Source organism: Mus caroli, chromosome 1, assembly GCF_900094665.2.
Source record: "Mus caroli chromosome 1, CAROLI_EIJ_v1.1, whole genome shotgun sequence".
In the NCBI taxonomy this organism is placed as follows: domain Eukaryota; kingdom Metazoa; phylum Chordata; class Mammalia; order Rodentia; family Muridae; genus Mus; species Mus caroli.
The window spans coordinates 32,836,875-32,851,202 of NC_034570.1; the positions used below are offsets into that span (position 1 = coordinate 32,836,875).

Here is a 14,328-nt window from a genome sequence, read left to right on the forward strand (position 1 = left end):
AGAGAAACCCTGTCTCGAAAAAACCAAAAAAAAAAAAAAAAAAAAAAAGAAGCATCCCCTGGAGAGCTCGCTGGGTGATCAGCTCTGTGCTCTCCTGAGGTGGTAACACTTGGCAGACCTGTGAGAGAAGTACAATCCCCAGAGCTTCAGGGACCACCTTTCCCAGCGAGAACACTACCTGTTTGCTCACATTGTTTCCCTACTTAGTTTGCGCACACTGTATTGCTAGGTGTTCCCACTCATATTGTGTTGCTACTTAGTGTTAGCAAAGCAATCAGATACGGAGGCTCTGCCAGACAGTGTGAGGGCAAGAATTTTAAACTCCAGGTCCATGACTCTGGATGGCAGAGAGGGTTCCATGTCACCATCACTCTCAAACATCTCAACTCTCTTTGGAACATCTCCTTTAGTTCCAAGCAAGGGCAAGGATAGGAAGAACAGTTAAGCTGGAGTCAACCTTAGCAACACCCACAGTTGTGCCTCAGCAGAAACCACTGTGCTTTCTGGAAATACCATAGTTGTTGCAGACACCTTGAAATATCATTGGTGCTCATAGCTATGCAGTGGTTATAACAGTCACTAGATAGGAAGGTTATTTAATGCACTCACAAATGCACATAAAACATATTGCACATTAAAGAGAACCATTTCGGGGGGCAGAGTCCCTCCATTCCCATTGCCCTAGTCCTTCAGAATGCACAGAGGACTGTGGGAGCACTGAGGATCTGCTCCCTCCTGTGCAGGGCTTCAGCCTCCCTCCTCAAGGTGATCCCCACAGCACTGTGGCCTGTGTGCCTCTGCTCACCAATTTCATCTTTGACTCTCAGCGCTGCTCTACATCTTCCCCAACCTTTCAGTTTACATTTTTATGTGCTGTGCAGAACCATTAATCTCCTCTTTAAAGCCCTCTATGTATAGTCAGGGAGAGAGAGAGGTGTCTCAGCAGAGGAACAGCGGGGTCTGGGCTGAGGTGCTTCTAAATGGAAAAGCCTCTATGACAGAAGCTAAGCTACTTGCTTTAATGAATACCTGGGACCTTGCCTTGCTGGAGGACCATTTATCACAGAGGGAGGTGGTGTGTGGGGGCCTGTGCTGTTCCTCTAGAGGAATCACTGGGTGGTGGTTTGACCTTGGAAGCACACGTCCTTTTTAAGTCTACAATTTGTCTATGCCCAAGAGCTTAGGTCCATCACCTGCAGACTCAAAGTGTGGATTTCCCACGTCCTTGGGGTTTTATGTTTTTATGTGCTTAGCAGCTACTATTAAAATACTAGCTTGTAACGTTTGGTTATCACATCTGGGGGGGGGATATCATCTCTGGGGAGTACAGAGCTCAGAGCTGTGCTGCCTGGCTGCTGGTCTCTGGTTACACGGAAGGACCTGCCATAGCTGTCAAAAGCAGAGCCAGAGGCTCGCACTTGGACCTAAGTATCAGTTTTGGATACTCTGAGGGCCCAAGGCCACAGACTCAGAGTAGAGCAATCAAAAGACCCTCAGTCTCCTCCACACAGCAGGTGACTTTCAGACTCAGTGGCCTGCCTCAGCTCACCCCCACCCTCTGGGGAACAGGCTTACCTGTTGACGTTCACATTGCAGTGATTGCCGGACAAGGCGTTATTAGTGGAGGCGGCGAGACGTGAGGCGCTCTCCTTCCTTCCCTGGACCTTCTTTATCTCCCTGTAGTCATCTTCATTGTCGCACTGGATGATAATAAGCAGAAGCCATTCAGCTTTGGGTTTATACGTGACTTAATGAAGGGAAAGATACCGTGTTGTGATCAAAATATGCGTGACGAAGGCTGCTTCGTGTTCAGCTTTGCAGACCAGATCTGGTCTGAATTAGCGTGTGGCGTCACTATCCCACATCCCTGACTGGTATGAGAATAAAGTATACGCAGTGTGCTCTGCACAAACTTGTTGGAGTAACCACGGTGAGAAACCCCAGCTCTGCCTCTTTAAAGCCATGTGTGCCTTTGGTGAACGGCAAGCAGTGGCTGTTGCCTGGTGTGCTTTACTTCTGGCCCTGAATACTTTAAAGTTCCTTTTGGTAAAATAGAACCTCTTTTGGGTTCTTGCTGCAACAAATGTGTTTGACTCTACAGTGTTAGGGAACAATAGAAATCCACTCCCCAAAGTGCTACTCCTGGAGAGACAAGAGCTTAATCTAGGGTGGTATCCCCAGGGCTGTATGGGGGTGTTTGCCAGGAGAAAAGGCAAGCATAAAAGCCAGAGAGAACTTGACTCTTGTTAGCTAGGACTGTGTCATGCAGCCTCTGCCATAGAGAACTTCAAAGCTCATGTTGTTACAATGGCCCCATGAGGAGTCCAAAGCCAACTTTAAGTCCTTGGCTGTCAGTTATGAAGCATCAGTAGGGGGGACCCAGCTGTGCCAGTCTGTGTAGGGAGTCTGGTTAATCATTTGCCCTCTCCAGCCCGCCTGTGGAAAATGGGTGGCATAGGGGACTGTGATATTCTCTACTGAAGGCTAGTTCCCTTGTTCTTGGCAGACAGGCAGTTGACGCATTTGGTCCTGCAAGGTAAAAGGCACTCGCTGCCAAGCCTGATGACCTGAGTTCAATTCCTAGGACCCATGTTGTGGAAATAAACAACTAACTCTCACAAATTTGTCTTATGACCCTGATGTGTGTGTGTGTGTGTGTGTAAAAGCCTTTGCATACGTAGTAAGAACAAAGGAAGAAGCTACCCTTTGGTGGTCCTTCTTTTCCAAGGTTTTCAAGTTCTACTTTATAGGGATAAGCTTTTTAATGTTACTCTGTGAAGAAAGACATTTTGTGTCTGAATCATAAATTCTCTTGCTTATACTAAAGATGACTGTAACCAGGAGAGATGATGCCTTTGACATATACCCTTCCAAAATGAGGAATACCTTCATTTTGGCCAGGAGGATTGTCTAATAAACATTATTTCCAGGTCACCTTATTTAACCAGTCTCCCCTTTCCCCTGCATTCTGCCTGGATCTGAACACTCAGTCTTGTCTGAATAATCATTTCTTCAGGCTGGGACAGTGTTTAAGAATTCACAGCTATCAGGTGTGATGGTACTTCCTTATTGCGTGTGTATAACAACTACTTATGTAGTTATTGGAGGACACACAACTGCAGACACCCACAGTCCAGACCAGCAGCTTATTATCTGGGATCTACCCCTCGCCCTCCAGTGCAAAGCGACACAGAGAACGACTGCTCCTCCCAACTCTAGGCCTACCTTGCGTTTCCTCTTGGATTTTGGCAAAGTCTTTTCAGCAGGTGTGTCTAATGCATGACTGGCTGGGGCACTATCAGTGTCCTTGGCCGAAGGAGCACTCAAGACCCCAGGCTCCTGGGACAGGTGTTCTGGGATCCTGGACAGGAGGGTCAAGTCAATTTTGACCCAGAGAGACCTGACCTCATCGCTGTCCTTTAGCGGAGATAGCAGTTCATTCCTGCCAAAGGGGACCAGCGTGTAGAACTGTTCCTCTAGCTCCTTGGCAATGTCACTGGTGGTCCTGGCATTGATGGAGCCCACAGAAGCCCGGGAGGTGCTGCTGCTGCTGCTGTTGCTGCTGCTGCTGCTGCTGCTGGCGGCCTCCTTCAGCCGCTGCTCGCTTCCAGTGGTGGTCGCAGCCTTGGACAGTACGTACTCCTCTTGCTCTGACTCCAGGTCTGAGTCCGAGGAGGAAGAGGAAGACGAAGATTCTGTTTCAATAAACTCCTTGGATTTGGGGACGATTCTGCTCAGCCCCCTCGTGCGCCGCTTCTCACAGGTCACGGAGGAGCGCAGCTCCTTGCGGTGGCCTGTCCTGTTGTTACCACAGGGTCTGGTTTTGGGGGGCTCTAGGGGTCCCACCACGCTCGCCCCCAGCGTGTCTGGGGCCACTGGCTCCTCAGGCCGGTGGCAGTTGGCACCATCCCCGGCTGAGGTCCTCTCGGTGCGCCGGGTGGGCTTCTTGCCTGCTGACCTGCGGGTGGGCGCAGGCGCGCTCTCCGTGGGTGCGCTGGGCACCGCGGGTGGGAGGGCAGCTGCGGTCACAGCCACAGCAGCGGGTGGGGACTTCTGCTTTACACTTTTGCTGCCAGGGGCCTTGTTTGCGGTCCTAGGCCGCTGCTCCTCCTTGCAGGTGGTCTTGAGCTCCTTGTCCCTCAGGCTGGCTTGGCAGATCTCGGGAAGTTTCCCGCAGTCTTGCCCTTCATCTTTCACCGGCGGCGTGTAGTATTGATTCCTTTCCGGGCCGTGGCTTTCATTTTGGATCAGAATTGGCGGCTTGTGAGGATTAACTTTGTTTAGCCATTTATCCAGCTGCCACTTGTTAGAGGACGCAGGTTCGGCCTGAAAACAGAAAACCCGGGACAAACAACACAGCTTTTATAACAGGCTCACTTGAAAGGGGCCCTGGCCATTTTGATCTTGACATTCTCTGCTAAGCAAAAGAAAACTGAATGGGCTGGCAACAAACAAAATGGAAACGCAGGTATGTCGGGCAGCGCTCTGCTGGTACAGAGGATGCCCAGCTGGCCCCTGGCTTTTCTGTATCCACAAAGCAGTTTCAAGTCCACTTAATAAAACAACAGGAAAGCAATGAACCTCCCCAGCTCACCCCTAGAACTTCTAAGTGTTAAACAGTTAGTTATGTGTATGCAGATATATCAATCCATGTATATTTACACATATACGCCCAAATTTGAGATTAAATCTGAGATTCTATGAACTTAACTGGAAGGTCCTGAATATTAAAATTCTCTCTCTCTCTCTCTCTCTCTCTCTCTCTCTCTCTCTCTCTCTCTCTCCTTCCTTCCTTCTTTCTTTCTTTCTTTTTTTCTTGTTATCTTTGGGAAAATCTTTGAACCGAGAACCCAGGCCCCCTCCCCCATTAGCGTATAATTTATGCAGAAAAACACGTAAGCCACAGGTATTAAACCACAAAAGCAATGACATTGAAGATGATGCCCAGTGTGCCCTGTAAGCCCTGACAGCCTGAGTTCGCCCCCAGCCTGCTTCTGCCAGCTCTGCCATGCTCTGCTAGGAATGTCTGGACACAGGAGACTCAGAAACCATTCCTGGAGACAGTTTTCTAACTTAGAGCAAATTGTGGGTGTCACAGTTTTAAAATTCCGACCTCTGGACCAGCTTACACAGAGGGTGCATGGAATTCTCTGGAACTGAATAGGAAAGGCTGGGTTGGCATCCCTCCCCCAAGAAGTCTACAGTTTTGAGCTGAGTCTGTAAGGATTTGTGTTCCAAACAGGTTAAAAATGAAGATTCCACAGAGAATGTTGGTTTCTAATAAAAGCTCACTTTGTAATGCTAGGATTCAATAAAATAAACAGAAATGGTGCCTTTTGAGAAGCATGGAACTTCAGCGACAGATTTCTAATCTGTGACTGAGAATGACAAGGGTCAAACATTTGAAGAATCACAGTAATTTCCTTAATGTTTCTGTATGGTCTCTTCTCTCTGAATCCATGGCATTCGCTACTCCAGGGACCAGATGCTAGCCTAGAATAGAGGCTCTCGGCCTTCCTAATGCTGGGATCCTTTAACGCAGTTCCTCACGCCGTGGTGACCCCCAACCATAAAATTATTTTCATTGCTACTTCATAACTGCAATTTGCTACTGTTATGAAAATCTCTGTGTTTTCTGATGGCCTTAGGCGACCCCTGGGAAGGGGTCATTTCATCCCCAAAAGGGGTCATGAGCCACAGGCTGAGAACTACTGGCCTAGAACAAGCTTGTCTGTCTGAGTCAGGACTGTCACCTACCTATCTACCTATCTTATTCATCATTTATCTATTTACCGATTATCTATCTATCTATCAATCATCAATCAACCTATTTACCCACCTATCTACCTACCCTACTCATCATTTGCTGTCTGTCTATTCACCTATCACTCACCTGTCACCAATCTGTCAATCATCTATCATTGAATGGTGTACCAGGCCTTACACATACCAGGCAAACAATAACCCGATCTCTACCTCCAGCCTCTTAGCTATGTTTCAAACTTTCCAGTCCAAAGCGTAGAGGCAGAACCAGTCAGGTTCTTCTCTGTGAGAATATACATTTCTATTATAACCTCTTTCATATCAAGATTTATTTTTCATAAGGAGGTGCATATGGACAGCAGAGCTGGGTCTCTGGCTGTTGTTACAGATCTAAGTGGACAAGGGGAGAGTTGTGTCTGAGACACGAGGATACTAGACAGGCCCACAGAGGTGAGGGTACAAGGTTCAGGGTGGTGGGAAGCCTCTGATAACATCAGGGGATGGAGCGAGCATGTCACCAACCACAGCTGTGGTTGGGAGCAGCGACACCCCACTGCTCATTCTTAGCAGATGAGACCAGCCTGGTCTCCCTTATTCTGAATGCTCAGGACCTGGAACTCTTTGGGTTTTATATTATTTTTGGATTTTGGAATATTTGTATATAATTATGAGATCATTTAGAGATGGAACCCAAGTCTAAATGTAGAAGTCATTAAACTTCATACATACCTGATTGTGCATGTGCGTGTGTTAGTGTGTGTGTGTGTGTGTTTGTATGTGTGTGTTCATGCATGTACATGCCTAAGCGTGTTTGCGTACACACCACAGCATGCACGTGGAAGTCAGAAACCACCTCAGGTGTCAGTAATCATCTTGTTTGACACAGGCTCTCTGGTGTCGTCTCTGCTGCCCATGGCTAGCTAGCTTGCCAGCTTTGCCCCATGGATTTTCCTGTGTTTGCTTCCCATCTCTCTGCAGAAAGCCTAGGGTTGCAGATGTGAGTTACCACCATGCCTGGCTTCCTGTGGTTCTGGGTCTCAGCTCCTCACCCTCATGCAGCAAACACTTCACTTGCAGAACTATCCCTGCCCCTTAGTGGTAATTTTGTGCAGCTTTAATGTGTACATACAACCAAGTGTTCTGCTGTGGAGTTTTCCACCAGTGGCCTCATGGCAGCACTTAGTAGGCTGCAGATTTTAGAGCATCTGGATTCGGGTACTCAAGCTAATCCCTGAGTGTTACCTCTGAGTGTTACATGTGATTTTTATTTTATTTTATTTTATTTTATTGGCTTCTTAAGAGAAAGGGAAGCAGAGAAGCCTGTAGAGATGTCTGCCTGGTTTAGGCTGCAGTGGCAGCAAATGGGACAATAGGAACAGAAGAGCTTCTTGCCAAGGGGAACTTGCTGCTGTGTTTGGCTCCCCAGGCTCTCAGCTCTTGTGTGAGGCAAACACAGCTGCATATGGGAAGAGTCACCATGGAACTTCAGAGTGGGACCACTGATAGTGAATTGTAGAATTTCACGGGCCCATTGCCAGACGTACTCTGGGGTCATTTTTTTCCCCTTGTACTTCAGAGCTGAATGAATCAGTGTGAAGTATCATTTTCAACACAGCACTAAATCACATTCTCCCCCTCAAGGGTCTCCAATAACCTCCTATTGCCTCTTAGACAAAACCCGAATCCCCAGTCTGGCATTCAAGAGCCATCATCCTGGGATCATTTATCATTGCTAGAGCATCTACGTATGCCTCCCGCTTTGCATACATCAACCAATTTAATCTTTGCAGATAAGAAATGCTACCTGTAATTTGTGGATGGGGCTTAGAGGTGCTCTGTGAGATGCCAAGGCTGCCTGGTTCCTAGTGACTTCAGGCTTGCCTACCCGGTGTACAGATCAGGTTCTCCACACAAGCTGCCTCCCCTCCTCCAGGACTCTCTGAGTAGCCTTACGTAAGGGATTCCAATCTTTTAAGAAATGTCAATCCTGAACCCAAAATGAGAGTTTTAGACAGACTTCTTGGAGAAAACATGACTCCTGCGAACCATGTCTGTTGGCCTCTACCTCACCACGCAGCATAGTCTTTCTGGTGTTTGTTCCCGGGTTTGTGATTTGTAGCTTCAACATCGTCTACACTGCTTTCAGGCTAGGACCTGGTCCTTTTTATGGCTTGCAGCAGTTATGCCAGGCCTGGGAGCTTGATGGCGATGCCTCTGCTCTCAGAAGAACTGCATATACCTCTGTTCCTCATGGATGAGGGAGGAGCGCTGTGGCTGAAGCTAACATGGCGGGTGGAGGGGAGGCAATTCTGGCCATGGAATCTCAAACAACAGGTAATCAAGGGAAGACAAAGCCGAGACTTCAAATCCTATCCCACAACCATGTGCTGAGGCATTACTGAGGTTTCTGCCTGGGGTCTGTGTCTGTCTCCTGGGGGTTCACTGCCTTGCATGCACAGCTACAGCTCTCTTCCCTGGTTGATCTTCTGCATGATTCATATACAAGGTCTCCACACACATCCCCACCTCATCTACTTTACAGCACACATCACCATGTGCCCCTGAGAAATGTGATTAACAAGAGGCTGTGCATCCATCGGCATGAAGAACACACTCCATGCTTCCTCTGCTGGTTGTAAAGAAGAATCTGTAGTGTTCTTTTCTAACACATACTTTCTGTTCAAGTCTTCCTTGAAGATCTGCACTGGTCAGATCCACTACGGAAGAGCCGCAAGGGAAAAAAAGGTTTAGTGCAATATCTAGGTCGGGGGCTATTCAATATAAAGACACAGACTTAACCTGCTTTATCCAAGAATTCATATGATGTGACCAGGGTCTTTCTATAAGGACTCTGGCAACAGAAACCCTGTGTGCTCTCAGCGTGGCAAAGGCATGAAAAATCAGCTTCCAGCCCCGAGAAGCACTAGTGTGAATGAGCCTATGTCCAATGCCAGGAAAGTCCCTGAGAGAAAAATCAACTGAAAAAAATCAGTCCAGCATAAGGCCAGCCCAGAGGCGATTCACAGGGAGCGATGTGCATGCTGACAAGACTGTCCTGTGCAGGCTCGGCAACCTGCCCTGGGCCATGCTTCAGGGATTCATAAACCATGAAGTGGCTTTCAGCAACCATGTACATAAAGACCAGTTCTTAGGTATAGCAGGGTTTTCCCTGTCCAATTAATTTAATTATTTATACAAGGAGAAGCCTGTGATTAGACAGGGAAAAGGGAGGTGACTCGAAGAGTTGCAGAGACAGAGACGGAGATGGAGGAGACAGGTAGGGGAGAAGGAAGCAAGATGGAGGACGGAGAGATTCACCATGGCTTTAAATAGCCACAGGTAGATATACTATCATATAGGGATAGAATAATTGGGGTAACTTGTCTAGGTAGGAGCTTGTATCATTATCAATTGGCTCTGAAATTATTAGAATAATTGGGGTAACTTGTCTAATCTAGGTAGGCAGCTTGTATCATTATCAATTGGCTCTGAAATTATTGTGTGGGCATCTTGTGAATTGAGAATTTATTGTTATGTAAATCTGAATGGTTAATTATAAACTTCAAGAGCTTTGATTTTACCTGTTCCTGGTTATGGTGATATCTAACCTCGAGGTGGGCAGTTATTGAATGGGGCTCGTGTGGCAATGACTTGCCAAGGGAACTTAGCTGTAGCAATGTGGCCCGCCAGCGCCCACTGTAGCTCAGAAACTTGTTGGACCTTAGGGGCCTCAGTGGGGCCCACAGGGTTTTCTAAGCACTGCCACACTGGAAGAAGACTTGTACATCAGAACATGAATGCGTCTGCTTCCTCTACTCCCGTGAAAGGGTGGTCTGGAAAAGAAGTGAGGGCCAAGGCTGTTTGCTTTGAGGCAGTGTAAGTGGGCCTGAGGAGTGGGCCGGGCAGTGTGGCTATCCAGAGCTGGTCTATCATGAGAGGCTTGTACTACAGGGCTCCATGCTGACAGGCAGACTGGGCCAGCAGAGTCTTACTGCTGCTTAGCACTGCGATGTTCATCTACCTACAAACTCTTCCTTCATATAGGCCATGTGTCTACGTTAGCCTTGGGGAAGAGGCTCAAAAAATCCAACTCTTATTCCAACAAATACATGTCCCTTGCCAGCAGAGAGGGACACTGAGTAGTGTGCTTAATGCATTACTCGGTGTCTGCCTTCTCTCTATACAGAGTAGGAAGGAAGTGGAAACCTCGCATGCTCTCTTAAGAACTTAAAAACTTCAGAGTCCCCCTCTTTAGCCAGGGACCCCCGAGACTTTCAGAAAGAAACGACAGGAGGCTCTCTATCCATCATCCAGAATTCCAGGCTTGATGCTGTTAGAGTGTCCCGCTGTTCTCAAGCAAAACTCTAGGAAACCCAGGAGCCCCAGGATTCAAATTTCAATGTGAAACCAAGACTTGTCACTTGTGATTTTAACCAGCAAAGTCACAAAGAGGAACCTGGATAGGAGGCACTTCATGGACCCCATGCCCTTCAGTTCACCCTCAGCCCGGGCTCCTGCACTGGCCTGGGACCCAGTACCATCTTCATCTACTCTATTCTCCCTCCTTCTCTCCTTTCCCCCTTCTGGCAATGGGGATTGAATCCAGGGCTTTGTGCATGTCAGGCAAGTACTCTAGCAATGGTTCTAATTCTAGCTCTGTCATTTCTTAAAATTCTATATTCTGAACTCTCTCAAAAAATTATAGCACAAGGTGGACACTAATAAAGTCCACTTACCTCCTGGATTTTATTCTCTTTAATTCCTATTTTTTTTCCATCTGAAATAACCCCCATGGGGATGTTAGCTCTGGGCAGACGGGACACTTTTTGTTAGGTAACTGCTACATTCCCAGGCCAACACCGAGTACTGTGGCTGCTGGTCAACTAATGTTTATTGAGTGGCTACAGAATGTATAAATGAATAATGAGGGAGGGATCGTGGCTTAGTTTCTGGGAAGAGCCAGGTTAAAATGAATTGGTTAGTGCTGCTGAGGCCTTTGCTCTTATGTGTATGGAGAGAGGCAGACAGAGCCGCAAGGAGAGCTGGGCAGACAGGAGAGGACTTTGTGGGGAGGAGAGAAAACACTGGGTAGAAGGCTCATTTTAGGATGAATGGAAAGCTTTGCCTTGAAGCAGAGAGGTGCTGACGAGGAAGGGAGGGTGTGGGGACATAAAACAAAAGCTGGCAGGGTGTGAGGAAGCCTCTGTGAGCCTGGAACCAAGCCGTAACTATTTCCATGTGTGGCACCTGGATGATGCCCGGTGTGGATGCTCTACACAGTGCTCTGCTCTCACCGCTGGACTTTTCAGGAGTAGGTCTGCACCTTTAGGAATTTGGCCCCTTGGATGTGTGCAAAGCCTTTCACCCCACAACCTACAGGGATGTCAACTGTTTTTATATTCTCGGGGTGGGGGGTGGGGAACTGTTTTTATTCACTATGTAGAAATCAAAGCCCACCCTTTCAGCTTCACAGGTTTAAGGACCGGGGTCTCCGTCCTCACCCAAGAACCTCTGGGCTCTGAATTATCATTTATATCCCCCTTTCCGCTAAAAGTAGAAGCAGCAATGTTTTTATTGATACCTTATAATGTTTTTATATGAGGCACCTAAAGCTTCCCTTTTAGATACCGATCACAGCTGTAAAAGGTTTCATTATTATTTGTAGGTGGTTGCTAATTTCCCCCATTATATTTTCACAAAGAAAATACACAATAAAGGGGGTTTTATTAATATTTATAGCCCCTGTTCTTCTGATCCGTGACAAACTGCAGAAAGGTAATATTCTAAGCATGCCCGATGCATAAAACTCTTTGGCCTGTGATTTACGGGTGGTCACACTTCCCAAGCGACAAACTTCTCTGCCTGGTTAATGCCTGGGATGACCCTGAGGGGGAGAGACCCCAGCCATAGGTTATTTCCTGTCAGTGATGTTTATAGCATGTGTGGAAATTTCTGGAAGCCGAACAACTATTTTTTTAGACAGTAAAGCTGATGCTTTGCATGTGAAAGGAAGCAGTGTCATCCTGAGACAGGAAGGAGAGGACACAGTGGAGAGCAGAGCTGAGACCCTAAGGCCAGAAGCTTGTCCAGGCTGGGGACAGCAGGAGGGTGGGTAGGCAGGCAGGATGAAAGCCAGGGCTGGGGACTCAGGACTCGAGTCTGCAGCCGCTGCCTACCTCGGGGCTGGAGCAGTGCGGAGGCTTGCTGCCCTCGCTCTCGCTCTCGCTGGAGCTGCTCTCCGTCTCGGAGTCGGAGCCGGAAGTGCTCTCTGAGTCGCTGGAGGAGCTGCTGCCGCCGCTGCTGCTGCTGCTGCCGCCCTTGCTGGATGGCGCCGAACTTCTACAGTTGGTCTGCTGAACCACGGAGCTGCCAGTCCACCAGGCCCCCCAAGAAGGAAAGGGAAAGAAAGCCAAATGAGCAAACAGGAAACACCAGCAGGCTGCCATCCTGGCAAAGGAAAGAGGAGGCACAGACTGCACACATCTGTCAAACAGGACCTGGACTCAGGACAACCATCCAAACCATCAAGGCCCAGAGCAGCCAAAATCAGACAAAATTAGACTCAGAAATAAAACTGGGAGCGAACAGCGCCCACTCGCTATTGGGCACTGGTTTGATGCGTGGCTACTTAGAGGGAGGTGGTGTGGTACTCTCGGCTTATTTCAAGGTTGCTGCTGTTCGTTCTGAGAACGGCTTTTCAAATGCGCCTCCACTCTAAAAACCCATACAGATTCGAGGGAATCCAAAGACCTCAGAATATTTTGCAAACCGTCAAAAATAACTCTGTTTTTGCTTTAGAGGAAAATGTCTAGTGGCAAGGAAACTGCAGAAAGGCCACAGGGTTCTGCTGTGAGCCTTCATGGCTCCTGGAAGATTCCAAAGATGTGGGGACTGTCAAAAGTTAAACATCTTGCTTCTCTCTGTTTTTCCATTGTAGAGTCCAGTGCTGTGGTCGTTATGGACGCTGGCATGGTGTGTGAACAGTAGCTTTGCAGTCCTTCACCAAGAGCCGATGATCTTTCACAACATTAAAAAAAAAAAAAATCACTCCTATAACAAGTAGAAATGGCATCCTCGGCTGACACCTGATAATTACACACGTGCTAGAATCTGCCATGTTGTCCCTATATTTTCAACAGGAAAATTCGATCCACACTTTTTCAAATGGTAGCTCACCAGCCACAAAAATTCAGGTATCACATATCCATCAAAGAGTGCATAAGTCAAAAAGAAAATGTTAGTGTGCTTGCACATTCACTGAAACATTCACGGATGCGTCCCTCTTAGCTTAAATTCTAACTCAGAAAATGCTGGTCACCTTTGAAGTACTGAGTTGGCAAAGAGTTGTTGGCCACTTCCCAACTGTGACCACGGCTTCAACAGGGCTGACTTCCACGAGGATATGGCGTTGGAGCTCCTTACAGTTTATGGTCTCAAGTGCCAAGGAGACTGGACATGGCTTAGGACCCCTTCACCCATCCCTTAATGTCGTCTAAGGGTAATCTCAGAAATTCCCCTTTGTGGAGGCTGGGAGGAGGGAAACACTGCAGTCTTGGGGACTCTGGCAATGAAAAGCACCTTTCTGAATGACGGACTTAGGGGAAAGTGGAGTTCAAACATAAACAACTCCATTGGTTTTCACTCCTTCCTGCCAAAGTCACGCATTGTACGTCCACATATACTATCTGCCCGAATCCTTCAACATCAGACAATTGCAGGCTCACACCTTGTCTCGGCTGCACAGGTTTTTATTTTCATCCTGTTATTGGTGTCTGGCATTGAGGAAAGATTTTAGATTTTGAGATGGAGAGGAGAAGGAATAGTTCATAAAATATATCTTTTTCCTCAGGATGAAAATCTACCTCCTAGTTGGGGCTTGTATTCAGCTGACATGACATCTGGGATCTGCACTGTTTTTTTTTTTTTTTTTTTTTGTTTTTGATTGGCCCACTAAAACATTGGGACAGACAGTCACACACACGCACACACACACGCACACGCACACACACACGGCACGTGGGACCATGCTACCAGACAGGCATCAGAACTGGTAAGGTTGAATGAACTCAAATCCAGGGAATCTCAGAGATTTGAGAACGGTAGGAATGGAGCCATTCCCTAACTGTCTCTGTACCTGGTCTGGATGACCAGATCTAGGTCTAATGAGGGGTCTAGATAGTCTTGAGCCTTCCCTTCCTGGGTATTCCTTTCCCACAAAAGGTATATAATTCCCAGGTTACCCTGAATAAGTGTATATGTTTACATCCACCCTCAAATAAAGCAATATGTACAAGCAAGGACCATCTCAGAGAACTACTTCATGAAGGATCGCAGCAGGGAAGGTCTTCCACTAAAGAGATGCCCAAGGAAGACTTTTTCTCTTCCAGCCCCTCCAGTACACTTGGCCCTCGCTCCCAATCAGACTGGATTCTGCTCATCCCGGGTTCCACCGGAACCCTCCCCACACCTCTGCCTGGTGCGCAGGCACCCTGAGGGAAAGGGTAGACTTCAGACCCCTGGTTCCCAACTCCCTCTCCCAGTGGTATACAGGTACCCAGAGTGGAG

General features: G+C 47.6%; 1 protein-coding gene across 2 annotated transcripts in view; it reads right to left on the minus strand.

Annotated features, from left to right (window-relative positions):
* Aff3 (AF4/FMR2 family member 3) overlaps positions 1–14,328 on the minus strand; it is a 442,217-nt gene that overhangs the window by 29,999 nt on the left and 397,890 nt on the right. For both annotated transcript variants that reach the window (XM_029480447.1, XM_021160510.2), the window contains exons 12-14: positions 11,940–12,129; positions 3,226–4,326; positions 1,576–1,700 (exon numbers count right to left, since the gene is read on the minus strand). In XM_029480447.1, the coding sequence (XP_029336307.1) occupies positions 1,576–1,700; positions 3,226–4,326; positions 11,940–12,129 (1,416 nt within the window). The remainder of the gene's footprint in view (positions 1–1,575; positions 1,701–3,225; positions 4,327–11,939; positions 12,130–14,328) is intronic.